The sequence below is a fragment of the Equus caballus genome, chromosome 19 (genome assembly GCF_041296265.1).
Source record: "Equus caballus isolate H_3958 breed thoroughbred chromosome 19, TB-T2T, whole genome shotgun sequence".
NCBI lineage: Eukaryota > Metazoa > Chordata > Mammalia > Perissodactyla > Equidae > Equus > Equus caballus.
Window position 1 is genome coordinate 33604839 of NC_091702.1, and position 27908 is coordinate 33632746.

At 38.7% G+C, this 27908-nt stretch overlaps 1 protein-coding gene across 1 annotated transcript in view; it reads right to left on the minus strand.

The window, feature by feature from the left end:
- EHHADH (enoyl-CoA hydratase and 3-hydroxyacyl CoA dehydrogenase) overlaps positions 1–27908 on the minus strand; it is a 53451-nt gene that overhangs the window by 5037 nt on the left and 20506 nt on the right. The window contains exons 6-8 of the mRNA XM_001498736.5: positions 24285–24396; positions 15480–15584; positions 5492–5833 (exon numbers count right to left, since the gene is read on the minus strand). Coding sequence (XP_001498786.2) covers positions 5492–5833; positions 15480–15584; positions 24285–24396 — 559 coding nt within the window. The remainder of the gene's footprint in view (positions 1–5491; positions 5834–15479; positions 15585–24284; positions 24397–27908) is intronic.

Sequence of the window (27908 nt, forward strand, 5' to 3'; positions counted from 1 at the left end):
GTTGTATGATTCTATTTATATGAAATGTCCAGAATAGGCAAAGCCACAGAGACAGAGTGTAGATTAGTGGTTCCCAGGGGCTGCAGGGAAAGGCAATGATGCATGACTGCTAATGGGTACTGGGTTTCTTTTTAGGGGATGAAAATGCTCTAAAATTGATTGCAGCAATGTTGCACAACTTTGTGAATATCTAAAAACCACTGAAGTATACTCTTTTTTGATGATACTGTCACTATGTATTTAAAATTTTTTTTGAATTGTGGTAAAATACACATAAAATTTACTATCATGACTATTTTTAAGTATACACTTTAGTGGCATCAAGTACATTTACACTGTTGTGCAACCAGCACCGCCATCCATCTCCAGAGCTCTTTTTATCTTGCAAAACTGAAACTCTACCCATTAAACAGTAACTCCCCATTCCTCCCTCCCTCCAGCCCCTGGCAACTACCATTTTACATTCTCTCTCTATGATTTTAACTACTTTAGGGACCTCATATAAGTGGAATCATATAGAATTTATTCTTTTGTAACTAGCTTATTTCACTTAGCATGGCATCCTCAAGGTTCATCCATGTTGTAGTACATGCTAGAATTTATTAAAGCTAAATAATATCCCATGGTGTGTATCTATATATATACACACCGCATTTTGTTTATCATTCATTCATTGATGGACATTTGGGTTGCTTCCACATTTAGGCTTTCATGAATAATGGTGCTATGAACATGGGTGTACAAATACCTGTTTGAGTGCCTGCTTTTAATGCTTTTGGGTATATACTGGATCATATGGTAATTCTATTTTTAATTTTTTGAGGAACTGCCATACTGTTTTCCCTAGCAGCTGCTCCATTTTGCATTGAATTGTACTTTTCAAAAGGGTGAATTTTATTGTCTATGAGTTACATTTCAATAAAACTGTTATAAAAAATATGAATAGTACCAATCCTCAGGGAGTTTATAATGCAGTGGTGGGAAAAAGAAAAGTTCACAGATATCCATCCTATAAGGTAAAGTAAATGATGTGAGAAGGTCACATCTCTTTGGTGAATCAAAGGAAAGAGATTACATTTTGTTGGATGAATCAAGAAAGGCTTCAAGATAAAGACATTTGAAGAAAATATTTGAAGAAAGATTATACTGAAATAGGTGAAATTGGGGAAGTTGAACCACCCAGCCTGGGGCAAAGAAAAGGAAAGGGAGTAATATTTTAAGCAAAAGCAAGAAGAATGGAAAATGTAGAAAAATTATCCAATGCAAAGACATTGCTGTTCCTCCCTCATATCATTTCATTTTCCCCTGGGCACATGGAAGGCTATATTTTCCAGACCCTTAGTTTCCTGGTAGGGCCTGTGACTAATTCTGGTCAATGAAAAGGGGAAGGGGGGTAGGGTGGTACCTATGGTTAGCCCCTAAAATTTCCCACCAGATCCCTCATTACCACGTGGATACAGAGAATGCGGAGAACGACTCAGAGGCCTTGGAGGAGACCCTAGAGCAGGTGTTGGCAAACTACGGCCTCCAGGCCAAATCTGGCCCACTGCCTGTTTTTGTACTACCTGCAAGCTAAGAATGTTGTTACATTATAAATAGTTGGAAAAAAACAAAAGAAGAAAAATAGTTTGTGACACATGAAAATTATATCAAATTCAAATTTCAGTGTCCATAAATAAAAGTTTTATTGGAATACAATCACACTAATTGGTTTCCGTATTGTCTATGACTGCTTTTGTGCTCCATGGCATAGCTGAGTAGGTGCAATAGAGACCATATGCCCCAGAAAGCCTAAAATGTTTACTATCTGGACCTTTACAGAAAAGTTTGCTGACCCTTTCCCGGGAGAATGGCAGAGCCACTAGTTGGCAAAAATCTGGTCCTAGAATGACCTAGAAGATCATGCAGGAAATAAACCTTTATTGTGTTAAGCCACAGAGATTGTTGGGTTAATCGTTATAATAGTAGGTTATCTATCACCTAACCAGTCCATTGTGGATGAAGCAGCTTTGTAAAAGCCATTTATATATTACTCGTCTGTACCGCATATTGAGTAGCTTGGGAGACTGATTTTGAATATAGAATGATATCTGTCATTAGAAATCACTGATTCAGTGTCTCTGCAATATACTTATTTAACTTTCAAATTTTATTAAATTATTTAATATTATATATAATATAAATAAATATATGAAATTATTAAAAATATTCAATTTTCCAAATTTACTAAATAGCTGCATTTCACTCAGTAAGAAGCAGCCTGGGTAACTCTCACTGCAATAGCAATTTGTATCCTAAACTTTAGCCTGGGCAAATAGAAATAGCCAGGGGTTCAAAACCCTGTGCTCCTAGCTTTCAGTCCCAAGCTTCATATAAAATTTCTAACATTGCAGAAATCATGATCTCACAGGGACAATACGGATTAATAAGAAGTTAGGTGAAAGCGATTGTAAACTGTAACATAACATAGGTGTCATCCCAGAACTGAAAACAGAGCAGGGAAGGAATGTCACCTCATGAAGGTGGGGTGCAGGTCTTCAGTGCTCGCCTCTCAGAGCGGGTCTGCTGAAGGATCGCTGGGCCTACAAATCAACTCATAATCCAAATCACAATGTGGAGCAGATCAGCGCTTTTTAGAAGGGTCCTAGCTATAATTTTAGATCTTCTTTAGTTTAGTTCTAAAGACCGACACTTTCCACTCAATCACTGAAATAAAAACATCCATGAACACAATATATATTTCCTTCAAAAAGTTCTTAGCTCCAGGGGCCGGCCCCACTGCGTAGTGGTTAAGTTTGTGCACTTCACTTCGGCAGCCCGGGGTTCACAGGCCTGGATCCTGGGTGTGGACCTATCACCGCTCGTCAAGCCATGCTGTGGCAGCAACCCAGATAAAATACAGGAAGACTGGCACAGATGTTAGCTCCGTGACAATCTTCCTCAGCAAAAAGAGGAAGATTGGCAACAGGTGTTAGCTCAGGGCCAACTTTCCTCACCAAAAAAAAAAAAGTTCTTAGCTCCTCACTTCTCTTCTCACAACCTTGTGGTCTCAACACATTCAAAACTGTCAGACAAAGGGCTGAAGGACCAAGCTTTCACTGTTGATTATTATGTTTTCGTAGGTATATATTGTATTTGTATTAAATTTAATTTCTTAATTTTTTCTCATTAAATATATACAGACTGGGTCAACCTGCTCCCCTACCAATTACTGCCTTTAACTGCCATGGAATTAAACTTGGTCAGAAACCTCTTCTATTGAGAGAAGTAAAGAAAGAATAAGGGATGCTTTAACTACTGGTTCTGCAGTTTTGGGGTCAACTGTATTCTTCTCCCCTGCTGATGGCGCTGAGAGCCCAGGCGAGGTAGGAGAACATGAACTTGCAGTGGCACCAATGTGAGCTGAGAAACCTGGGCACTGGCTCATGGAAGTGTACATCTGGGATCATCAGGGTTGGGGTTTTGCCAAGGAACACAGAAGTGCAAAGAATCACGGAGCTCGAGGACATCGGCAAGAGAGTGGCTGAAGTGATGACTCTGGAAATTAAAGTTGAATAGAGAAGAAACTAAAGATAAGGGGAGCTGATCAAGTAATGGATGTAGTTGGAATAACCGACTAAGAGACATGGAAAGATACAAGGCTATGGTAAAAAGGGGAGATTTCAAATGTTAGAGGTGGAGAAACGTTCAGGATGAAGACAAGACCTATGCTGAAGCCATAACTGTGGGTCATGGAAGTGAAGTGAGGCCAATGTCACTAGATTTGAGGAGGCAAAGGAACCGGGGAGTTACAGGGGCCGATTAATTGTCCATACAGACAAGGAAGACAATCAAAATGGCAGTAGGGTTTGGGCCAAAGTGGGTAACTGAAAGCCAGATACCGAAATTTTCAGCAAAATGAGGGGGAGCAATGATAGTAATGAGGAGGGATAGAGTGATAAGATGGATGGCAGGATCGCAAAGGAGAGTGTCCTGAAAGGAACAATGGGCTGAGAGAGGAACTGGGAAGTGACACTGAGGCCCATGGAGTGTGGGAGAAGCAGTAGCATTCTCTTGAGAGGGCTTCAGGAGATGCGGGTGGCCAGGGTAAGCCAGATTTCAGGCACGAGCGAGGAGGGAGTCATCAGTGAAGCAGGTGAGGCTGTGGGAACCTCCTAGAGGGCACAGGGCGCAGTGGGAGACTGTGTCACAAAGATCAAGTGCAGAGCGCTATGGGGATAAACATGAAGAAGGCGAAGATGACCAAACTCTCTCTCTTTAGTTTTATCCACATTGTCTTCTGCATATTTTAAATGTTTTTTCAAATATTTTTCAAAACAATGTGGGATATACTTTAACACAAAAACCCTTCAAACTTTTTAAACATTCCATGCCAGACAAACCTGAAGTCTTTTTAAAAGGTTCACAACAAGAAAACAGGGAAACTCTCAAATAGTGGTTGACAAACATAATACTGATAAACTTCACTTTTGCTGCTATTGTGAATTAATTATTCTTGGCTTGAAGGAATGTAGGGAAGAAGAAACGGGTAAGGACACAACTAGAAACTAATACTGGTGTTGCTGAAAATGCATAAAAAAGGGAACTCTCGTTGTTCTTTGTCATACTATTTATCCACCTCCTTAAAAAACCACAAGTAAACAGAGTCAGTGCTAGAAGGAGCACAGTGTCTTCATATTAAAGACATACTATTTTACACCCAAACTTGACCAAGACAACCAACAGACTGAGAAGATTAGAAGGGGCTCTTTGCCTCCAAGTGGGTTGGTGCTAGAGAGCCGGTGAGGGTTAAGAAAGTTGATGCTTTTCATAAACTATGGATCTCCTCCCCGATGAAGACTGTACATAAGCTGATACATATAAGATTTTGCTTACCATTTCAGGAGGTTTACAATCCACCAAAGACCATTCTTGGGCCAAGACTAAAGCACGTGAAGCTTAGGAAAGTGGCCCCAAGAAGCCAATCAGACAACTAGCTTCTAGGGAAATTTTGTTTGGGAAAATTCCAGAGGGGAAAAGTAGGGAAACCACCGTCTCAAGGTTCACATGGATTTGAGGACAGTGGTTTTGAACCAGGAGAAGTGAATGGATCCAAGGACAGAAAGACAGAGCTTTCATTCCAAATACCTAGCTACAAGAGTGACAGGTCACACTTTGAAAGGTGGTACAAATAAGAATCATTATTGGGAAACCCAGGAGTGAGAGATTCATACAGGGAAGAGGTAGGGATGCGTAAAAATTGCCCAGAGTCTGGAGTCAGACGGACCTGGCATCGGACCCTCACACCACTTGTATTTAGTTCATTGTTGAGAAGGTTAGTGTCTCTAGGCCTCACATGTAAAATGAAGATAGTTCAAGGGCTGGGATGAAAGTTAAGTCAGCTAAGACAAGTAATATGATTAGCAGAAGGCCTAGCACCTGGTGGCCCTAAGCAAATGGTAGCACTTTATATGTGCAAATTTGGAGAATGACAACTACCCCATGTTCTTACCGACAACGCCAGCTGAGGAGATGGGCCGTGGTGATGCTGTTTTCCAGGATGCTCCAGACGGAGTTGACCACTTACGTGCATTCCTCTCAGCCAAGAAAGCATATTGCAGGGCTCTGGCCTGCCCTGATTCCAAAAGGTACATAAATAGCTCCTCTTCCTTCTTAATGCCCACTTCATAGGGATACTGGACGGCAGCCTGGACCGCACGGACACAAGTCTCCTGAGAAAGACACCCAGGGTACTGCTTCCGCATCTTCAAGAGGGCTTCACTGAAAATGGTGTCCATGTTGGGCAAGCTCTGAACTGGCTTGTTGTAGAGTCTACGGGATTCCAGAGGTTGATCTGAAAGCAACAAAGAAGAAAATAAGATCTTTGGAAATGTTACTTATACAAAGAGAATATGACTATATAATAATAATAGTAACAATAACCGGTTAAAATTCAAAGTACAAAATAAAATACTATTCATCAAGATATTTAATGTAACACTAATACCAAAATCCCTAACATCTTTGTACCTTAGTCTCATAAGATAGAATTTAATAGATTCAAAGCAGTTTCAAGTTACCTAATTCAGGCATAAAAGTTGCATTTTTCTTCTATTCCAAGGTCAAGACAATGTTATAATAGAGCAAATATTAATCTGTCAGTGAGTTTAAGGAAAACAGTTCTGAGTTAATAATATTTTAGATTCAAAATAATCTTAACTTTGTTCCTAACAGTAACAAAAACTTAAGAATACATAGAAAAGAAGAGAGTGTGATATTCAAACAAGGATAGACACACAAATCAATGGAAGACAATTGAGAATAAATAAATAAATCCTTATAATTATGGCCAATTGATTTTCAACACAGGTGCCAAAACAATTCAATGAGAAAAAAGAAAGTTCTTTTCAACAAATGGTGCTGAGACAACTAGATATCCACATACAAAAAAAGTGAATTTAGATCATTACCTAGCACCACATATAAAAATTAACTCAAAATGGATCACAAATCTAAACTGAAGAGATAAAATTATAAAAATTTCTAGAAAAAAAGAGGAAAAATCTTTGTGAACTTGTGTTAGGCAAAGTACTCTTAGCTTGATCCACGAAAGAAAAAAAAGCAATAAATTGGACATCATCAAAATTAAAGACTTTTGTACTTCAAAGAACACCATTAAGAAAATGAATGATAAGCCATAGACTGGGAGGAAATATTTGTATGGTAGGCAGAATAATACTGCCCCCCATCCCCACACTCCCACCACCAAATGTCCACTTCCTAATCCCCAGAACTTCTGAGTATATTACCTTACATGGCAAAGGGACTATACAGATATGATTAAAGTTAGAGACCTTGAGATATGGAGAGTACCCTATATTTTCCAGGTGGGCCCAATCTAATCACATGCGTCTTTAAAAGAGGAGAGCCTTTCCTGGCTGTGCTGAAAGAGAGATCTGATGAGAAGGGTCAGAGAGATACAACATGGGAAAGATTCGACCTGTTGCTGACAATGTAGCTTTGAAGACAGAGGAAGGGGGCCAAGAACCAAGGAATTCAGTGGCCTCTAGAAGCTAGAACAACCCTTGGTTTACAACCAGCAAGAACATGAGGACCTTGGTCCTGCAAGGCAAAGTACTGAATTCTGCCAAGAGCCCGAGTGAGCAGGAAAGGGATTTTCCTGAAAGGAGGGCAGCTTCTGACACCTGGATTTTAGTCCAGTTAGACCCCTACCAGACTTATGACCTAGGGATATGTAAGATAATAAATTTGTGTGGTTTAAACTGCTAAGCTTGCGGTCATTTGTTATCAAAGCAATAGAAAATGAATACAATTTGCAAATCAAATATCCAATAAAGTATTTGTATCCAGAGTATATAAAGAACTCTTATGATTCAAGAATAACAAGGCAAACAACCCAATATTTTTTGAGGAAGATTAGCCCTGAGCTAACTGCTGCCAATCCTCTTCTTTTTGCTGAGGAAGACTGGCCCTGAGCTAACATCCATGCCCATCTTCCTCTCAACCCAATTTTTAAATGGGCAAAAACTTGAGTGGATATTTCACCAGAATATTTCATTAGAATGGCTAATAAACATGTGAAAAGATGTTCAACGTCATGAGTCATTAGTGAAATGTATTAAAACCACAATGAACGTGGTAGGCAGCTTCTAAGTGACGGGATGCCATTTCTGAATTAAGTTATGAGAATACTCTGGCTTCGGTCTTGCCCCCTCTGATGGAAATGAGCTGCCATGTGAGCTTCCCTTTGGTGAAGCCCATGTGGCAAAGAATTGAAAGAGGCCTCCAGCCAACAGCCAGCAAGGAACTGAGGCCATACCTTCAGTGTAGCCTCATGCGAAATCCTAAACCAGAGGACCTAGCTAACCACGCCTAGATTCCTGACCCACAGAAACAGTAAGATAAGAAATGTTTGATTAAGAAATAAATTAAAAAAGCGAAGTTTGGGGGTAATTTGGTATGTAGCTATAGATAACGAATACAGACCCACTAGAATGACTATAACCAAAAAGTCACCAATACTAAATGTTGGTGATGATGCGGAGTACCTGGAACCCTCATATGTTGCTTATAAAAATGTAAAATAGTACATTCACTTTGGGAAACAGTTTGGCAGTTTCTTAAAAAGATAAAAAGATAAACTTATTGTTCAACCCAGCAATTTCACTCCTAGGAATCTACCCAAGAGAAATGAAAACACATGTACACAGAAAATGTGTGTATGACTACTCACAGCAGTTTGATTCATGACATATTGGATGAGGAAGGGGGGCCGAGCTGCCAATGCTGTGGCATAAACAGCAGGCTGTGCAATCTATGCCAGGTGGGGACAGGACACAGACAGGTCTAGGATATCTTACAGCTGGATCTCTGTCCCTGTGACACTACCACCATTCCCACCATGACAGGGGCTGATTCTCATCACCATAGCACATATCAGAGTTAACCGAGGAGATTAAAAAGTTCAGACACCCATGCCCCACCATGGACTCAGTTAAGAACCTTTAAGCATGGGGCCTGGGCACGAGTATTTTTAACAAATTCAACAGTTGATGTTGAGGTATAGCCTCTGGGAGGTCCAAGAGCAGAGTATTATGTCAGCCACTGTATCAAGCACAGCTGTAGCTCCTGGCAACTTTGCCCTGGCCCAGGGTTTGAAAAGAGAAGAGAAAGAAAAAAAAAAAAGGAAGAGAAGGGAAAAAAAGCAAAGCTTGCTTAATAGTGTACAGTAATTATTGCTGATCAGCATAATCCTGTTATCCTGGTGATACTCAGGACATCTCAGCCTGCAGATGCGTATTCTGGGAGTTACCCAGCCCAGCGCCAAGGTAAGCACATCCCCTGGCGAGTTTTGGATCAGAGCACAATCGTAGGTGGTTTTTCCCTTCTCAATTGCTTATCCCTTTCTTGCTGTAGCTGTAACTGAAGGCTGCTATTATCTTACAACTTCGTTTTATTACTACAAAATATATTCAGAATTTCCCCTTTGGGTCTACAAGTACGGTGTTTTCAAAGTGTATTTCTTATACACTTGGTAGTTTTCAAGTCACTCAGCTGTCCCTACATAATAAGAGAGGCAAGTGTGGGCAGGTCAGCATCAGCATTTGCTGCCCAGGAAAACAGGGAGGGGAGGAACTAATTAGTGATTCAAATATGCTTATAATTGAATTCTTTCCTTGACGTATTCACATTTTTTCCTTAATTCTTTGAGGTTTTCTAAAGCAGAAGAATATTCAAGTTTTGATTTAAAAAAGTGAATCATGCTCCTAAAGGAAGAAAAGGAGGTAATTATTTTCCCCCTTTCCTTTCTGGTACACTGACAGGAAGAGATTTTCTCTGCCTGGGATAGAGAGAGACACAACGTGCAGTTTACAGAAACGGTTTCCTGAGACCTAAAGGACCCTGTCTTCTCGAATTCTAATCCACGGTAAGCTGTGTCTGTCACAGAAGCTCTGCAGAGGACAGACAGAACAAGTGCGCCTTTCTAGGCTCGTGGGAGGTCACCCACAGAACCTGGGAAGGATGTAGAAAGGAAGCTCAGTGTAGACACTCGCTCAGCTCCTTTGTCAGGCAGGGTCACTCTGCTCTCGGGAAAGATGTTTATATAAATGTTCACAGGGAGTAAAAATAAATTACAAAGAGCAAAAGATAAAACGAAGAGAAAGACAGATGAAACCACTAAGATTTTTCTTAAGCCAGAAAATCCAAATGAACAAATAGATCAAGGTCTTCAGGCAGAATTAGAATTGCTAAAAATGGCTAACACAGCCCAGCACAGTCACAGGAACGAGACCATGTCCATTAACTTGGACAAAAACAGAGCCTCCTGAGTTGAGGCTCCCAGTTGTGTGTCCCCTGTGCTCATCTTTGAATAATAGCATGTACTTCGAGCTTTATGCTGGAAATATGCACGTGGGAACAAGGAGTTCTTGCTCAGTTTGGGAACAAGCAGGCTGCTGGCCAAATGCAAGAGCTTATGAGTAAATAGCATTTTCCAGGACCCTCCACTCCTTAGTTTAGCCAAAGCAATCTGGTTTGGCCAAGTAATTCTGAATTGCTCTGCTAAATCTATTGCACTGCAGTAGTCTAAGAGGCATCATATAACGAGCATTAAGATGCATGAAGCTAATTAACTTTCACAGTCAACTCTCCAGGATGCGTGTTAAATTTGTAGAGAAATTTTGCTGCTACTTCCCCAATCCCATTTTTAGATACATGCTAACCTCCTACAATCCCCTCCCACCCGTAATTGGTTCCAAAACCACCGATTGCAACACTGACCACTGGAAATTCCCTTCCTTTTCTCCTTTCCTATTGGATGTGGAAACTAAGTGTTCTTAATTTTTCCCTTTTTTTTTTGAGGAAGACTAGTCCTGAGCTAACATCCACCGCCAATCCTCCCCTTTTTTTGAGGAAGACTGGCCCTGAGCTAATATCCGTGCCCATCTTCCTATACTTTATATGTGGGATGCCTGCCACAGCATGGCTTGCCAAGCGGTGCCATGTCCGCACCGGGAATCCAAACCAGCGAACCCTGGGCCGCCAAAGTGGAACGTGCGAACTTAACCACTGCGCCTCCAGGCAGGCCCCTGTTATTTTTTTTTTAAGTAAACATTTCAGCAGTGAAGGTGGAGGTAGGCAGAGGGGTGGAAATAGGCTGAATTAATGGAATATTTTTACAAATGGGAAAGGGAAACAAATATTTTACATATATTTTAAAAATTGAGATATAATTCACATACCATGGAAGTCACCATTTTAAAATTTACAATTCATTGGTTTTTAGAATATTCACAAGGTGTGCAACCATATATGTATGTTTTTTAACCCTGCCTTTCATTACTGATTTACTAATATCTTTAAAATTGCAGGTAGTGTTTGCATGCCAGGTGTAAAAGCTCAAAATTAGGAAAAGTTATCTCTATTCTTACCCTTGTTCTCTGTAAGTCAGCAGTTCTCAAAGTGTGGTCCCCAGAACACAGCATCAGCATCACCTAGGAACTTGTTAAAGATGCAAATTCTTGGGCCCCACCCCAGAAGTACTGAATCAGAAAGTAATGAGTGGCGTCCTACAATCTATGTTTTAACAGATGTTCCAAGTGATTCTGATGCACAGTAAACTTTGAGAACCATTGCTCTAGATCAAGACAATTGTACTAGCTTCACATAACCATAGATTTGAAAATGTATGTGTATTTAATATTAATATATTTTAATATTATGTAAATATATTTTATAATAAATATATATTATAAAAATGCAAATATAAATTTTTATAATAGCTTTTTGTGGAACCTGTCCTTCAAATCAATCCATCCATTTTTTTCTGCCAAATAACCACATACTAATAGCTACATTTAAAAGCAAACAATGGGGGCCAGCTTCGGTGGCCGAGTGGTTAAGTTCGCAAGCTCCGCTACAGCGGCCCAGGGTTCGGATCCCGGGGGCGGACATGGCACTGCTCGTCAGGCCACGTTGAGGCGGCATCCCACATCCCACAACTAGAAGGACCTGCAACTAAGATATACAATTGTGTACAGAGGGGGTTTGGGAAGATAAAGCAGGAAAAAAAAAAAAGATTGGCAACAGTTGTTAGCCCAGGTGCCAATCCTTAAAAAAAAAAAAAAACAAGGAAGATTGGCAACAGTTGTTAGCCCAGGTGCCAATCTTTAAAAAAAAAAATTAAAAAAAATAAAAGCAAACAATGAAAGAAAATGAAGAGGAAAACGGGAAACATAAAAAGAAAGGAAAAGCACAAGACCTCAAATGAAAATGAAAGGCAAAATAAATAAGCCTACCTAAACTATGCCTTTTGTAAGATAATAAATGCAAATGTAGGTGGGGTCTCTGAGCTAGTTCTTGGTTGATCTGCCCTATTTCTCTACCTTGTATCTCAAGCATTTATCTATTACAAAGCAGCACCAAGAAATCATAGGATTCTGAAGAGTAGAACTCATTAAAAAAAAGCAAACAAAAAAAATAGTAAAAGTCTCCGAGTTTTCCAGGGGATTCTAAGCCCTAAATCCCAAGAGACACAGCAGAGCTGCTCAGGTCGTAGCAAGGACCAAAAACCAAAGGCCCACCTCTGAAGCCTGTAGGGTCTCAGGACAGGGTTTGACACCAACTCATTTTGTTGAAGCTTTTCCTATTATTGATGAAGAAAATAAAGCCCCAAAAGCTGCTTTGTTAAGGTCCATATAGCTAAGGTTAAGACTATAATCCAGATCTCCTGACTTCCAGTCCTGAGCCCATTTCTCTACCAGATGGTACCCCTTCACACTGGCCAGGCACCCATTTTTCCTTTGGGCAAATGTAATGACTCAGATATTAGGAAAAGAGAAACATTTTTTAAAAAATCAAGAGGGGGCTGGCCCCGTGGCCGAGTGGTTAAGTTCGCGCGCTCCGCTGCAGGCGGCCCAGTGTCTTGTTGGTTCGTATCCTGGGCGCGGACATGGCACTGCTCATCAAACCACGCTGAGGCAGCGTCCCACATGCCACAACTAAAAGGACCCACAACAAAGAATGCACAACTATGTACCAGGGGGCTTTGGGGAGAAAAAAGAAAAAAATTTAAAAAATCTTTAAAAAAAAAAAAATCAAGAGTCTTCATTACCTACCACCCAAATACAACCACTGTTAAAAGTTTGTTATATCTCCTTACAGTTTTTTCCCTTATGCAAATATATATCTGAAGACACACACAGGCACATGCACACACGCACATTTGTGCAATTTCCTATCTGGTTGTTTTCAAGTGAATATTACATGTAAGCATTTTTCCAGGTTCTTCAACTTCCCTTAAAAAAGGAAATTTTAGTGACTGAATGGGGTTGCTTCATTGAGATCTATCATCTTTTATGTAACGAATCTCCTAAAATTAGATATTTGAGTTGTTTCTAATATTTTACAACGATAAATAAAGCTTCAGTGTGTGTCACTGTACACAAATCTTTGTGTACTTCTGTGATTGTTTCTGTATGAGAAATTCCTAAAAATCGAAATACTAAGTCAAAAGGTATGAATAAGCCTCCAGACATAATTGCCCAGCTGTCCTCAGAGAGGATGTACTGGAAGCAGTGTAATAGGAGCTCAATCTCACCATATTATTTTTCTATCTTTTCCAATTTGCTTGGCAAAAATTAGCGTCTTTCAAATCACTGATGGTTTTTCATTAATCATCGTTTAAAAATCACTTAAGAATTACACCTACACATACTATATGACCCAGCAATACTACTCTTAGGTAAGGGGAAATATGTCTACAAAGACTATGTAGGCCCAAAGTGGAAACAACCTAAATGTTCATCGACTGGGAAATGGATAAACAAATTGGGGTATAACCATACTATGGAGTACTATTCAATAATAAAAAAGAATGAAATATTAATACATGAAACAACATGGATGAATCTCAAAAACATAATGCTAAGTGAAAGAAGTCAAACACGAAAGACTACGTACTATATGTGCGATTCCATCTATATGAAACTTTAAAAAAACAAAACTATAGTAAGAAAAAGCGAGTCAGTGACTGTGACCAAGGGGCAAGAGAGGGAATCTACTGGAAAGAGGCGTGAAAATACTGTTTAGGGTGACAGAACTATATCTTGATTGTGACAGTAGTTACACAACTGTAAACAATTACAAAAATTTATCAAACTCTACACTTAAAATGAGTGAATTTTATTGTGTGTAAATTATACCTCAATAAAGCTGGAAAAAATCAAAACAAAAGCAAAGATCATTTATAAAGTTTTGGGGAAAAATCTAACTTCTTTTTATTTTTGCATATTTCCTTTAAAATTTTGGCTGTATTCATACATACTCTATGTAGCTATGATTATAGAATATATGTAAATTTATATTTCAGACATTTTTATACACAATTTTACATATTTATACATAGGCTTCATGATTATAATTTAAAATAGTTATACATAATTGTCCAAAGTCTGGAACCCTTTCTTTACTGTTAACAGGTGAATTTCCAAGTTTTAAAGCAGATGATTTCTCCCCAATATTTGGATGCCACCAAGTGGACAAACTGTGTAATGTCGCTGAGAGTGAATAGACCATTTTATAGCTTTCATAAATTAAAAAAATAAACATTTAAAACTTTAATTTAAAATTTATTTTAAAAGTTAAATAAATTTTAAAAATTAAAACAGACCATTTTATAAATGTATTAGACCATGATCCTCATGTATCTCTTTTAGTAACTTAACTCTCAAATACAAATCTAGGGAAATCAGTTAAGGAAAAGAACTTTCTGTTGAAACTGAGTTCTTTACAAACTAGAACCATGGGTATAAATGATAGATATGGGTCTATCTTAAGCCCCAAAGCAAAAAGATCTCTTAGGGACCTCCAAATAAAAACAGCCTTTGCTGTCTACCAACCAAGTGTCTTCTAACAACAAGCCCTCCCAGGAGGCACCACGAAACCAGTGATGAAAACATGATGAAGATGGTATGCAAGGCAGAGAACCATAGCAGGAAACTCATTCCCATTTGGGCAAAGGCTTGCTGATTCTCTTTACAAGCCACCAGGGTTTTCTCCCCATATCCCTGGCCTCTCCAGTTGAAGCTTTTAATATTGCACTGAAACAGTAACCGGCTAGAGCCACAAAAAGTAAGATTATTTCAGGGAAGTGCTTGGTCCCTGCCAGGATCAACAAAAGAATGACTATTTCAAAAGAATGCCTTTGAATGACACTGAACCATTGCCTACCACCACGTGGGAGATGAACACTCTGCTCTACCTGTACCCTGTCACTCCTCTCAATTATTTTTTCGGACACTCTTTAACCCTCTCCATCTTGCTGCCAATCTCCATAAATTGAAAAGGATCAGTTTAAAAAAAAAAAGAAAAGAAAAGAAAAACTCCAGGAGTACCATTCCAAAGAACTCTTAAAAAAATGTCACGAATCAATGCAGTGAGAAACCAGTGAAAAACATAGCTCACTGAAACAGAACAACGGCTTTATTGTGGTAAATTATAGAGCCTAGCTTCTACTTGCTGAAATGTTTGTTTGCTTGTTTGTTTTCATTTTAATTATACTTCTTAATAGAAAATACATAAGGTAACGAAGAGTACACAATAAAAACTTCCTTCCAACTGCTTCCTTGGCTGACCAGCCCCACACCCAGAGGCAACCAGTAACCATTTCTCACGGCTCCTTACAGAAATGCCTTATACATAGACAAATAGCTATGTATATACATTCTCCCCATATAAACATTCGATCCCATCCCCCCTTTCTTATTACACAAATAGTAAACCGCTCTACACAGTGATGCTCTTTCACTTAATAAGGTATCGTGGCATTCATACATATCAATGCATAGAGTTTCTCATACATTTTAAAGCTGTATCATATTCCATCGCATGGATGTACCATAAACCATTTCAGGAGTTCCTTATTAAAACAGACATTTAGCTTTTCCAATCTTGTGTTGTTTTTATTATTATCTTCTTACCGGAAACTCTCTGGGCTAATTTGATTGCTTCTTCAACCGGGTCTGAGTTCACAATTTCATCTAGAATACCCAGCTTGAGTGCTTCATCTGCCAAAATACATCTTCCTGAAACAAAACAAAACAAAACAAGCCAAGGAAGGATGTGAGATTAAAGCAAAAGGATTACTCTCTCTAGTAGGGAAGATTATCTGTCCTGGATATAAACACCTATTATTGAACAAAATAAATCAGCACCACACTGACTGTTGCAGTAAAAAGATCACTGCAGAGGTAACCGGAAAACGTGGATGCACGCTCCAGCCCTACCTTTTACTGTTTGTGTGACGAGCAACTGCACCAGGACCACAATTTCCTCAATGGTAAGTAGCAATAATTATGCTTACCTTAGTAATTCTGAGTATCAAGTGAGAATAATACATTTTCTTTATATTCTATAAATCTCTATAGAAGCACTTTATACATTATAAATCTCTATATAAATATAAGAGATGACTGGGTTTTGATAATAGTAATAGAGGTGGTAACAGTAGCAGTAATATCTATCTTATAAGAACATTTACCAGAGGCTATCATTGATTACCAAAAAAACAAAAAAAAAGAAAGTCCTCAAACATAAATATAGTTGAGTAGACAGGGAGAAAATTAGTGATTAAGTTGACATTACGTAAGTTGTAACCAAAATTACACAGGACAAACGGGGCGTATTTCTACCATTTTTTGGCTACCCATTATGTCAACCCCTCCCTAGTTTGTGGAATCGCTATTGCATGTGCTTTGGAGCCCTGCCTCCTACTACAGAAGCTAAAAAAGAAGCAGAGATGATCAGACAATTGTTCCTGCAGACCTGTGGCAGCTACGGCGTGGCCCGTGACCCCAAGCTTGGCAAACAGAGTGCTCTATTGAGAGTTTTTAGCCTGGAGTCGTGACACTAGGCAGCAGCAACAGCTCAAATCTCCTTTCACAGGTGGAGACATCTCGTGTCTGGTGGTGGCGGCGCCAGAAGCATCTAGCGTCCAGTAGTGCTGCCAGGAGGATCTATCGTCCAGTGGCGGCACTGGAGGCCTCCAGTATAGAACGGCAGCTCTAGGGGGTTACAGACATTTGATGAGCATCACTCCTGAGTTCTTCACCAGGTATAAATATGTAATTTGGTCTGCATATTCTGAAGTAGGGGGTTAAGGGATATAAGCATCCTTTACCACAGGGTCAGACAGAAGGAGACAACAATACATTACTTGCTTCCTTGCCAGTACCATCTTGCCTTCTGAAAAGCGATCATTAAATCAAGTCTTTGCGGCAACAATTTCACAGTCTTCACTGCTTTTACGGACTGTGTTGGTGGATGCCATCTCTGAGACAAACCCTCCACGCCTGGTTCTTATTAGTGCTTCAGAGAGCTACAAATGAGTTTTCTTGGTCAGATAGCAGCTCAATGATTTTTTGGCAGGGGTCACTCTGTAACAGCAATATTTGGGCAGTTTTCTGGAAGTGCCTTTGAAAATAGGCTTCCAGATCTCCTCCCAGGGTGAGGACGGTGGGGAGTGGGTGAGGGGCTTCAGAGGTCAAGTCTCCTGTGTATAAAATCACGGGTGAGGGGTGAGTGAATCACCCTCCCCAGGTTAGGGGACCAAATGGACACAAAATGGACGATGGAAACCTGAGTACTAAAAAGATCTTTGGGGCAACTGAGCAAGAACCGCGAGCTACCCACAGGATGAAATGAAAATTCCTTCAGCTGTAATGATTTCTTCTGGCCTGGATTTCACAAAAGTGGAAGAGTACCACTAGTGTTCTTACAGAGTCAACGAGATGCCGGGTACTTTTATTCTGTTTCAAGGACCTAAAGACACGGCTCTGTACATCCAAGCCAAATCCTCAGGCTGAGACTTAAACTTGTTTTTTCTTGTGCTGCCCTCAGTGTAGACGACAACCACTGTCCAACAGACTCTAATAAGAGCCATGCCTAGAGACCCCGGGGGCAAATGAAGCTGAGCTTTCTCTTCTTCTCCAAGCTGAGTAATCTCAATTTTTTTCCAATTTTCTTCATGGCTTCTTTTCCAACCTTTAGAAAAATTTTTCTACATGGAACCCTTTCTAGACGTCATTTTAAAGTCCCCCTAAAATTATACAGACTACTTAAAAAGATAGGTGTATGATTCTAATGTTAGCTTTCTCCTAATTGACTGTGACCTTTTCTATGCAAATCAAAATCCATCATATTCTTACTGTTTTTACCTCTTCTCTTCATCATGTTAAAAATAGTGATATTTCTATAAGCAGCAGTGCTTTGGAAAAGGCCAATCCTAATTCACTTCATTTCTTTTTGTCAAAGAAGCCAGATTTCTTCCTGATTTCTCCCAAGATGCTTTTGCCTTTCAGACTTAATGCTGAAAACAGGGACACAAAATGTCGCAGTATTTCCCCACATGCTTTAATTCTTGCAAACCTCAGAATTTACAGACTCATTTCACACAATTATAATTTCCCCCTGTGTTTTATGCTTCTTTGCTTCCTTTCTATTTTATCTTTTGCAGAATGAACTGTCTCATGTGCTTTGAATTTCTGTACGTAGTATGTTGGATTGTAAGCATCCTCTTATGAATTCTGCATTAGATACTTAAAACAGCTCACCTTCTTAAGAGTACTTATCATATCATTGTAAATTAAATCAATTGCTAACTTTATTTATTGAAGACAAGAAAGTTAACTTACTTTTAGTTTTTCTAACTACCTTTTCTTACTTTATAGGATTTATAACACGCTCCCCAAAAGAAAAAAAAAGCATTTTTTATGCACATAGACTCAGATTATTTTCTAATTTGGATCATGTATACACAGTTTTGTATTGCAGTTTCTGTGTCAAAAATGTGAATTTAATTAACAGTTCTTAAACTTTTTAATCTTAGGAACTCTTTGCACTCTTAAAAATTATGGAAGACTCTAAAAAGCTTTTGTTTATGTGGATTATTCCTATCAATATTTACTGTATTATAAATTAAGACTGAGAACTTTAAAAATTTTTCTTTATTAAATCACTTTAAGATAACAATGATAAACCTATTACATGTTAGCATAAATACATTTTTATGTAAAATAACTATATTTTCAAAATTTTAAAAATTTAGAGATGAGTATCATTGTTTTATATTTTTGCAAATTTCTTTCATGTCAAGTAATAGAAGATAGCTGATTCTCATATCTGCTTCTGCACTCGGTCTGTTCTGGTATCACATGGCATACAATAACCTCTAGAAAATTACACTGTACACTTGTGAGAGAATGAGTGGAAAAGGCAAGTAATATGCCATTTTATGAAAATAGTTCTGACTTCATTGACTCCCCCTATAGTGATCTTAGGCACACCCAGGAATACCTGGACCACAGTTTAAGAACTCCTGATTTAGACTATCATTTTAAAGACTGTATAGCATCCTTCTATATGAACTTTCCATACATTTAGAATTTATTTGTGACTGAAGTGATTTTAGTTATTTCGAAAGTAACCTTTAGTTGTGTTTCGTTTTTATCCTTTGGAAGCTTGTAGCATTCTATTTCCTGAAAGTAAAATCTTTACCAAAATACATCAGAGCATTGATATCTCCTCACGAGTTCTTCCAGGAAAATAGTATGCTTGCTCAAATATAATCTGATTCTGTTTCATATCTGAAGAGTTTGTTCTATTTTCTCCTTTGGTTATTGCTTCTCACCTTTCGGCTTCATGCTTTGGGAGCTCTTATTACTCACAGCAGAGACCTCTATTATATACTTTCCACCTCTGCTGCCTTCGTTTACATTTTATGTATCTTTTTGTTAAATTCTCCTGAATTCTATAAATACGTCTCCATTTATCCTCCATGTTACTGATTCAGTTTTCTTCTCTTCTAGCATGCCATCTTTTTGTTGCTTCAAAAAGAAAGGATTTGGCTAATGTTTTGATTTTAAACAGGGTATTCTTATTTTAAAAATACGTAAAATATGTTCTTTTCTAATTTAGAATAATGTGAGTTTTCTAAAATTTCTGTTTTCTTTAATCTGCTTCAGCAGACTCATATTTATGTTTCATTTTTCTTATATCACAGAATATTTTCACAGATTTTAGGTTTTGGGTTTAGTTTAATTTTTTTTTTAAGGAAGATTAGCCCTGAGCTAACTGCTGCCAATCCTCCTCTTTTTGCTGAGGAACGCTGGCCCTGAGCTAACATCCATGCCCATCTTCCTCTACTTTATATGTGGGACACCTGCCACAGCATGGCTTGCCAAACGGTGCCATGTCCGCACCCGGGATGTGAACCGGCGAACCCTGGGCCGCCAAGAAGTGGAACATGCAACCTTAACCGCTGCATCACCGGGCTGGCCCCTTGGGTTTAGTTTTAAGATTTTTGTTTGTTTGTTTATTTTGGTCATGGAATGATACTTGGTAAATATTTATTATTGCTGCCTGGGAGCCCTGGGTACTAAAACTCACACTCAACATCTTGTTCGACTAACATAGAGAAAACCCACCTGGACCTAAATGTGAAAGGCAGGCAGGATAAAGAGGGATCCCCAACTTCTCCCCCAGCCTTCTGGGTGGTACGAGGCATCTCACCAAAGTCTAGAGCCCGAGGGCATTCCTGCCCCAGGAATGATCATAAAGAATCCCATCAGGGCTGGGACAAAGCTCTGCAAGAATAGAGCAGAAACATTCTGTGCTGTTCAGTGAACAAGGAGGACAGGGCCTAGAAAATACAAGCAGAAGGAGCAGCAGGGGACTGTGGTTCTTGTCCCTTGATTACACAGACTACATCAGGGAATGAACTGCAACGTGCTCAAGCATATCTTTTGTGGTTACTGGGAAAGATTCAGTCATTTTCAGGTAGCACTTTAAGGGAATTGTGGAGAAGCAGTGGTTGGTGTTGTCATCACTCCACTCTCCATAATTTCCTCTCTTACGGATTTCAGACGATCAATAAAGGTTAGCTATTTGCTTATTAATTTAATCTAAATCTATTTACCTATTAATTTCCTATGGGGATAGTTCCTACAACGTTGGTGTTTTTTCCTCATTCACATCAACAGAGAATCTTCAACTTTCAGTAACAATTTTTGTTAGCATCCTTTCTCAGGAAATATTTTTTTCCAAACCACAATGCAAGATTCTTAATATCATCATTATGGATAGTTACTGTATTAGTTTCCTATGGCTGCTGTGACAAATTACCACAAACACAGTAGCTCAAAACAACACACATTTACTATCTTAGTTTAAGAGGTCAGAAGTCTAAAATGGGTCAGTAGAATTCTTCCTTCTAGAGGCTCTAAGAGAGAATCTGTTTCCTTGGCTTCTCCAGCCTCTAGGGGCTGCCTATATTTCTTGGCTTGTGGCCTTTTCCTCTTCAAAGCCAGCCACGTAGTATCTTCTCTCCTTTCTGACCTCTTGCCTCCCTCTTCTAAGGACCCTTGTGATAAATTGGGCCCACCTGGAAAATCCAGAATAATCTCCCATTTTAAGATCCTTAATTTAACCATATCTGCAAAGTCCCTATTGAATTTAAGGTAACATATTCACAGGTTCTGGAGATTAAAACAGGGACATCTTTGGGGGGTCATTACCACAGTTACCATTTATAAAATGTCTTCTATATGACAGAAGCTTGTCATGTAATTTCATTATTCCTTAAAACAACTATGCGGTTGTTTTACTGATGAGAAAATGGAGACTGAGAGGAGTTCAGAAGACCTTTCTCCCTAACTCCAGGCCAGTCTATCCAACTGTCTACTTGATATCTCCACTTGGATGTCTGATAGGCCTCTCAAACTTAATGTAAGTGAGCAAAAGTGAGGCCATCGTGTTTTGCTAAATAGCCCCTGCCCTTCCTCTGTGTGACTAGTCACTGCTCTGCACGTACTCTAAAAAATTCACACACTCTCCTGATTTATTGCTTCCATTTAAGTACGTACTCCCGAATAGCTTGATAAATTAAAACCTTGTTCTATGAGTTTCTCTCCAGAAACAGGCTGACCACAGGCAGGAAACACGCCTACAAGGTATCCATGACAGCTAACAGAAGAATAAAACAATAAAATAGAACAATAAAAGACCCTGGAGTCCATCATACTTGAAGGAAACTCCCTCCTTACTGCCTATTTTCCCTATATAACTGCCTCAAGATTCTGATCCTTGAAAATGAGTTTTTGAGATGTTAGTCACCCATTTTCCAATTAGCCGACTAATCTAATTAAACTTCCTTTCTTGATCTCTAACTTGTTGTGATTAATTGGCTCAGATCGCAGTGAGCAGAGCCAGCCCATTGCTCAGTATCATTAACACATCCAAAACTGAGCTCTTTTGATCCCTCCCTACAACCTGTTCTACCAGCAGAGATTCCCCATCTCAGTAATAGCACCATCCTGCCAGCTGCTCAAGCCATTAGAATCATCCTTCACTCTCCTCTTTCTTTCACATCTGATCTGTCACAAAATCCTATTGGCTCTACCTCCAAAACAAACCCAGAATTTGACCATGTCTTACCAATTACATTGCTAACACTCAGGTCCAAGCTCCCCTCATCTCTCCCTTGAATTATTATATAGCAGCCTCCTAACTAGTCTTTCTATTTCTTCCCTTACCTCTAATTAATATATTTTCAACAGCCAGAGTGATCTTTTAAAAAACTTAAGTGACAGCATGTTACTCCTCTGCTCAAAATATTCCAATGCCTTTCTACCTCATTCAGAAGAAAAGCCAAAGTTCTTTCTATAATCTTCAAGGCCCTATGTGATGTGACTTCATCCCCTACTCCGTTTCCTCTTACTCACTTCACTCCAGGTACATTGACCTTCTTGCTTTTCTTCGAACCTTCCAAGTTTGCCCCTGCCTCAGGGCTTGGCATTTGCTATTTTCTCTGTGTAGAATATCTTCCTCCAGATATTGGCATAATAAGATTCCTCACCTCCTTCAGGTCTTTACTCAAATGTTATTTTGTAGGAAAGCCGTTCCTGGCTACCCTACCTAACATAGTACCCACCCTCATCCCTACCACTTTATACTCCCCCTTCTGATTTGTGTTTTCTTCTTAGCACCGATCTCCATTTAACCTACTATACATATTACTTATATAATAGGGAGGCGTATGTGTGAGTATACAGTTGTCGTAGGTGGTCTCCAAAGCAACCTCCAGCGGGTTTAGCTTCTTAGTTCAAGCCCCCTCCCACGTTGAATAGGGAAGACCTGTATCATCAATAGGATAGTTCAGAAAGATGGTGTGTGATTCCAAAGCTAGGTCATAAAAGATATTGCAGCTTTTGCCTTGCTGTCTTTTGGATCACTCTAGAAGAAGCCAGCCACCATGTTGTGAAGACAGTGAAGCAGCTCTAGGGGGAGGTCCTTGTGGACAGGTGATGAATCCTCCCGCCACCAGTCAGTACCACTAGCCATCCATGTAAGTCAGCCATTTTAGAAGTAGATCCTTCAGCCTCACTCAAATTTTCAGATGACTATCGTCTCAGGTGATGTCTTGACTGCAACCTCATGAGAAACCCTGAGCTAGAACTCAACTGAGCTCCTCCCAAATTCCCAACTCACAGAAACTATGAAAGAAAAAACACTGGCAATCAATCAAACCATGACTCACAATGAATATAAGAGGCATCCTGATTTCAAAGATGTGGAAAAAACTGTGCATTTTTGAACTGATGAAATATGACAGTGATGATTATTGTCACTGTTGTTTTCTCCATATAATCTCCATGAAGGCAGGGTATTTTGTGGGTTTGGCTCACGGCTATGAGCCCAATGCCTAGAACAGGGCCCAGCATATGAGAGAAGATTAACAATAGTTGCCAGATGAATAAACAAAAATTAACTTGCACCAGGCATATTGTTTAAATGTGGCAGAGCTGGGATTCAAACTCAGGTATTTGATTCTAAAGCTTGTGCTCTTTTTATTGTTCATTCTTCAGGATATATTCTGTTACCAAGATCTTCATCTTATTTTTACTCAATCTTCCTCTTTACAAAGAAGACAGATATGGGAATAATACTACATAGCTAACGCTTATGGAGTTATTACCATGTTTGGGACTGTTCTGAGCATATTGTATGTATCCACTTATTAACTTTACCACACTGTACAAGCATCTGGTAGGTACTATTATTATCCACATTTATGAGGAAATTAAGGCACGAAAGGTAAGGTGACTGATCCAAGGTCTCATAATTATTTATACCTGTTTGGAGTAAATAGTTGTAATATGTTCTTTCTTCCAATCTTACCAACTGGAAATCTCTTTATATGTCATCTTACAGCATTTGGCAAATTCAGGGCCTCTAAATGTTATCTATCGTTCTCCTGTTCACATTCCCTATTGAAACAGAACAACTTCTATTTGTAGCTAATATCTTAATACATTGGAAATGAAAAATACAGCTATTTCCACACTAAAACTTGAAAACGTTCCTCGGAAATTCTGGTTTTAATTCTTGTTTATATCACAATTTCTAAATTGGATCTGAATATAATGCATTCTATGCGAAGACCAGTGTCTATGAATAGACATGTGAACTATAATAAAATCCTAAATGTGATTTGTGCTTTGTATACACTTTCATTTAGACAGCACTCATATTTGATCTTCCTGGGAACGTTTGGGAAGCTCTCGGAGAAGGTATTCTTTCCATGTTACAGCTGAGAAAATTGAAAGTCAAAGAAGTTAAACTATCCTCTGAAGATTCCATGCGTAAGGAGTAGTCAAACCAGGATTTTTCTAAATCTAGTCCAGTTCCTCACACTGATCTAGACAGCTGTTGGCAGGGTTTGTACTGACCTGAGGTAATTAAGTCAAGTGCAGCGGGAACTCCAATGAGTCTGGGGAGAAGCTGGGTTCCTCTACCACCGGGAAGGAGTCCCAGTGAGACTTCCGGTAAGCCCACTTGAGCCTATCAAAGGTTGAAGGTATAAAGGTCATTAAAATGAGATGATATGTTCAGAGTCAAGGCAAGCATTCCCCTGGATTTCCCACACTCTCAAAAACATTGTTTTATGGAATTTAGTAACAGTTTCCATCAGGCTAATTAGCGCCGACCCTCTCCTTTAATTAACAACTCAAACAAAGCCGTGCTGTCCCTAAGTCTTCAGGTTGAAACACATCTCTAGCTTCTTACATATTTTTTCTCTGACTCTATTATGACCTGTCTCAGCCAACAAAAATAAGAGTGTCCAGGAACAGCTTTACAGAACCCTGAAAGAGCCAGGCAGCCAAGAAAGTAAAAAGACAACCCATAAAATGGAAGAGAATATTTGCTAATCGTATATCTAGAATATACAAAGAATTTTTATAACTCAATAATAAAAAGACAAATAATCCAATAAAAAATGGCAAAGGATCTGAATAGATATTTCTGCAAAGAGATACAAATGGCCAAAAAAGCATATGAAAAGATAATCAATATCATTAGCCATCAGGGAAATGCAAATTAAAACCATAACAAGATACCACTTCACATCCACTAGGGTGGCTATGATAAAAAAGACAGACAATAACAAATGTTAGAGAGGATGTGGAAAATACAAAACCCTCAAACATTGTTAGTGGGAATGTAAAATGGTGGAGCCACTTTGGAAAACAATTTGGCAATTCCTCAAAGGTTAAACATAGAGTTACTATATGACCCAGCAATTCCACTCCTGGGTATACAACCAAGAGAAATGAAAACACAGGCCCACAACAAAACTTGTGCACAAATTTTCATAGTGTCATTGTTCACAAAAGCTAAGAAAGGAAAAACAACCCAAATGTCCATCAACCGATGACTGGATAAATAAAATGTGGCATATCCATACAAGGGAACATCATTCAGCTATAGAAAAAAAGTACTGATACATTCTAAAACATGGGTGAATGGTGAACCTTGAAAACATTATGCTAAGTGAAAGAAGCCAGTCATAAAAGATAAAATATTGTATGATTCCATTTAAATGAAATGGCCAGAATAGGCAAATCCATAGAGACAGAGAGTGGTTGCCTAGGATTAGGGGAGAGGAGAGATGGAGGATTATTCCCAAAGGGTACGAAGTTTCATTTTGGGATGATAAAGTCTCCTAAAATCAACTGTAGTAATGGTTACATGACTCTGTAAATATACTAATATACCATTGGGTTGTACACTTTAAATGAGTGAAATGTATGGTATATGATTTATACCTCAATAAAGCTGCTATTAAAAAAAAAAAGAATGGGGCTGGCCCAGTGGCTCAGCGGTTAAGTTCGCACATTCTGCTTCTTGGTGGCTCGGCGTTCACTGGTTTGGATCCCAGGTGCGGACATGGCATTGCTTGGCAAAAAGCCATGCTGTGGTAGGCGTCCCACATATAAAGTAGAGGAAGACGGGCATGGATGTTAGCTCAAGGCCAGTCTTCCTCAGCAAAAAGAGGAGGATTGGCAGTAGTTAGCTCAGGGCTAATCTTCCTCAAAAAAAAAAAGGAAAGTCAGACAGCAACCTCAGTCTAGACAAGAGGGTGAGCTTAAGTCCTTTATCGCGCGCCTCTCCTGGCCATTTAAAAGTGTCTAAAGCTCTGTTAAGTCATTTTACAGGTATGTGGATGGGAAGAGGATGGTACTTAAATACAGATTGCCATTTACCCAGACTGTGACACCAACAGCTCCAAAATACCTGGAATATTTGAGCCTTTCTCACAGGAGGATTTCCTAACAGTCAATCACCATATTTTCCACCACTGTTCATCCCCACCTCCAGAATTATTATTACTTGTAATTTAAATCTGCACTCAGTGTGCAAAAGGTCATGGTAAGAGGGACACAAAAAAAGGAGCGCTTATGATATATGTCTTTATTTATAAGCTTGTATAAAAATTAAAACTAAATAGGGAAATGGTTAAAATTATTATGGTATATTTATAAGACAGAAAATTATGCAGCCATTTAAAATGATATTTTTAAAGAATATTTACAATAATATTAACAGCAAATTTCTCATCAGAAACCACAGAGGCCAGAAAGCAGTAGGATGACATGTTCAAAGGACTGAAAGAAAAAAAATTGTCAAACAAAAACTCTACATCCAGCAAAACTAGCCTTTTAAAATGAAAGCAAATTAAGACATTCCCAGATAAACAAAAACTGAATTTGTTGCTAGCAGATCTGCCCTAAGAGAGATCGTTCGTGCTGAAATGAAAGGGCTGCAACTCAAATCCACATGAAGGAATAAAAAACAATAGTACACGGCAACTAAATAGGTAAATATAGAAGACTGTATTAATGTAATTTTTTCTTTATAATTCTTCTTTGTTATCTGATTTAAAAGACCACTTCATTAAGCAATAATTATAAATCTATGTTGATGGACATACAGCGTGTAATGATATAATTTGTGACAATAAAGGAAGTGGGTAACAGAACTGTATGGGGATGAATTTTCTGTATACTATTGAAATTAAGTTGACATTAACCTGAAGTAGATTGTTATAAATTAAGACGTTAATTGTAATCCGAAGGGCAACCACCACTAAGAAAATAACTCAAAAATATATAGTAAAGGAAACAAGAGAATTAAAAGGGGACTAGAAAATATGTATTTAATACAAATGAAAGCATTAATGGAGAAACAAAAAAACACATAAGACATAGAAAACAAATAGCAAAATGGCAGAAGTCCTTCCTTATCAGTAATTACATTAAACATAAAGAGATTAAACTCTCTAAAAGGCAGAGATTGGCAGAATGGATAAAGAATATTTAATAATAGGTTAAATATGACATTAGTATGAAAAATAAAGTAAATGAAATACAACAAAATTTCAAATGTAGTTTTTCAAAATAAGATTGCAAAGGGAAAAAACTGCAAGAAGAAAACTTTCATGGGAAAAAGATCAGAAGGAAATAAAATAGAATGTTAATAGTGGTGATTTCTGAACTGTAAGTTTATGGTGATTTTAGTTTACATCTTTATACTTTCCTGCATTTTCCAGTCTGATTACAATGATGACTAGTATCTTTGTAATTAGAAAAATATATTACTTACAAAAATGTTACCATTAGAAGACTGGGGTATCACAGACTTCATTCTATGTGCCTATTAGCCCAAATAAATTTATTTCCAGAAAGAAATACATTTACTAGTTTTGCGCTGTTTTCCAACAGAAACTTGTCTTCTTAGGTACTGATAATTATAAGGGACCACAAAACCGAAGTGTTTGAAATAGGAAATGAAAATTTAAATAAGTCTGCATACTCAGGGGTGATAGTTAAAATATTTAATACCTTTTACTGCATGAGCTTGCCTCAGTGGAACCTAACATGAGCCACAGTTACTGGAGCAGAGTCCTGGGGACCCTCTGCTGACCCAGGAGTTTCCCTTTAGCTGGCGGATTATGGAGAGGCCCAACAGTTAGGGTTAGGGGAAGCAAAAGGACAGTCAGGGGCTCAGGGTAG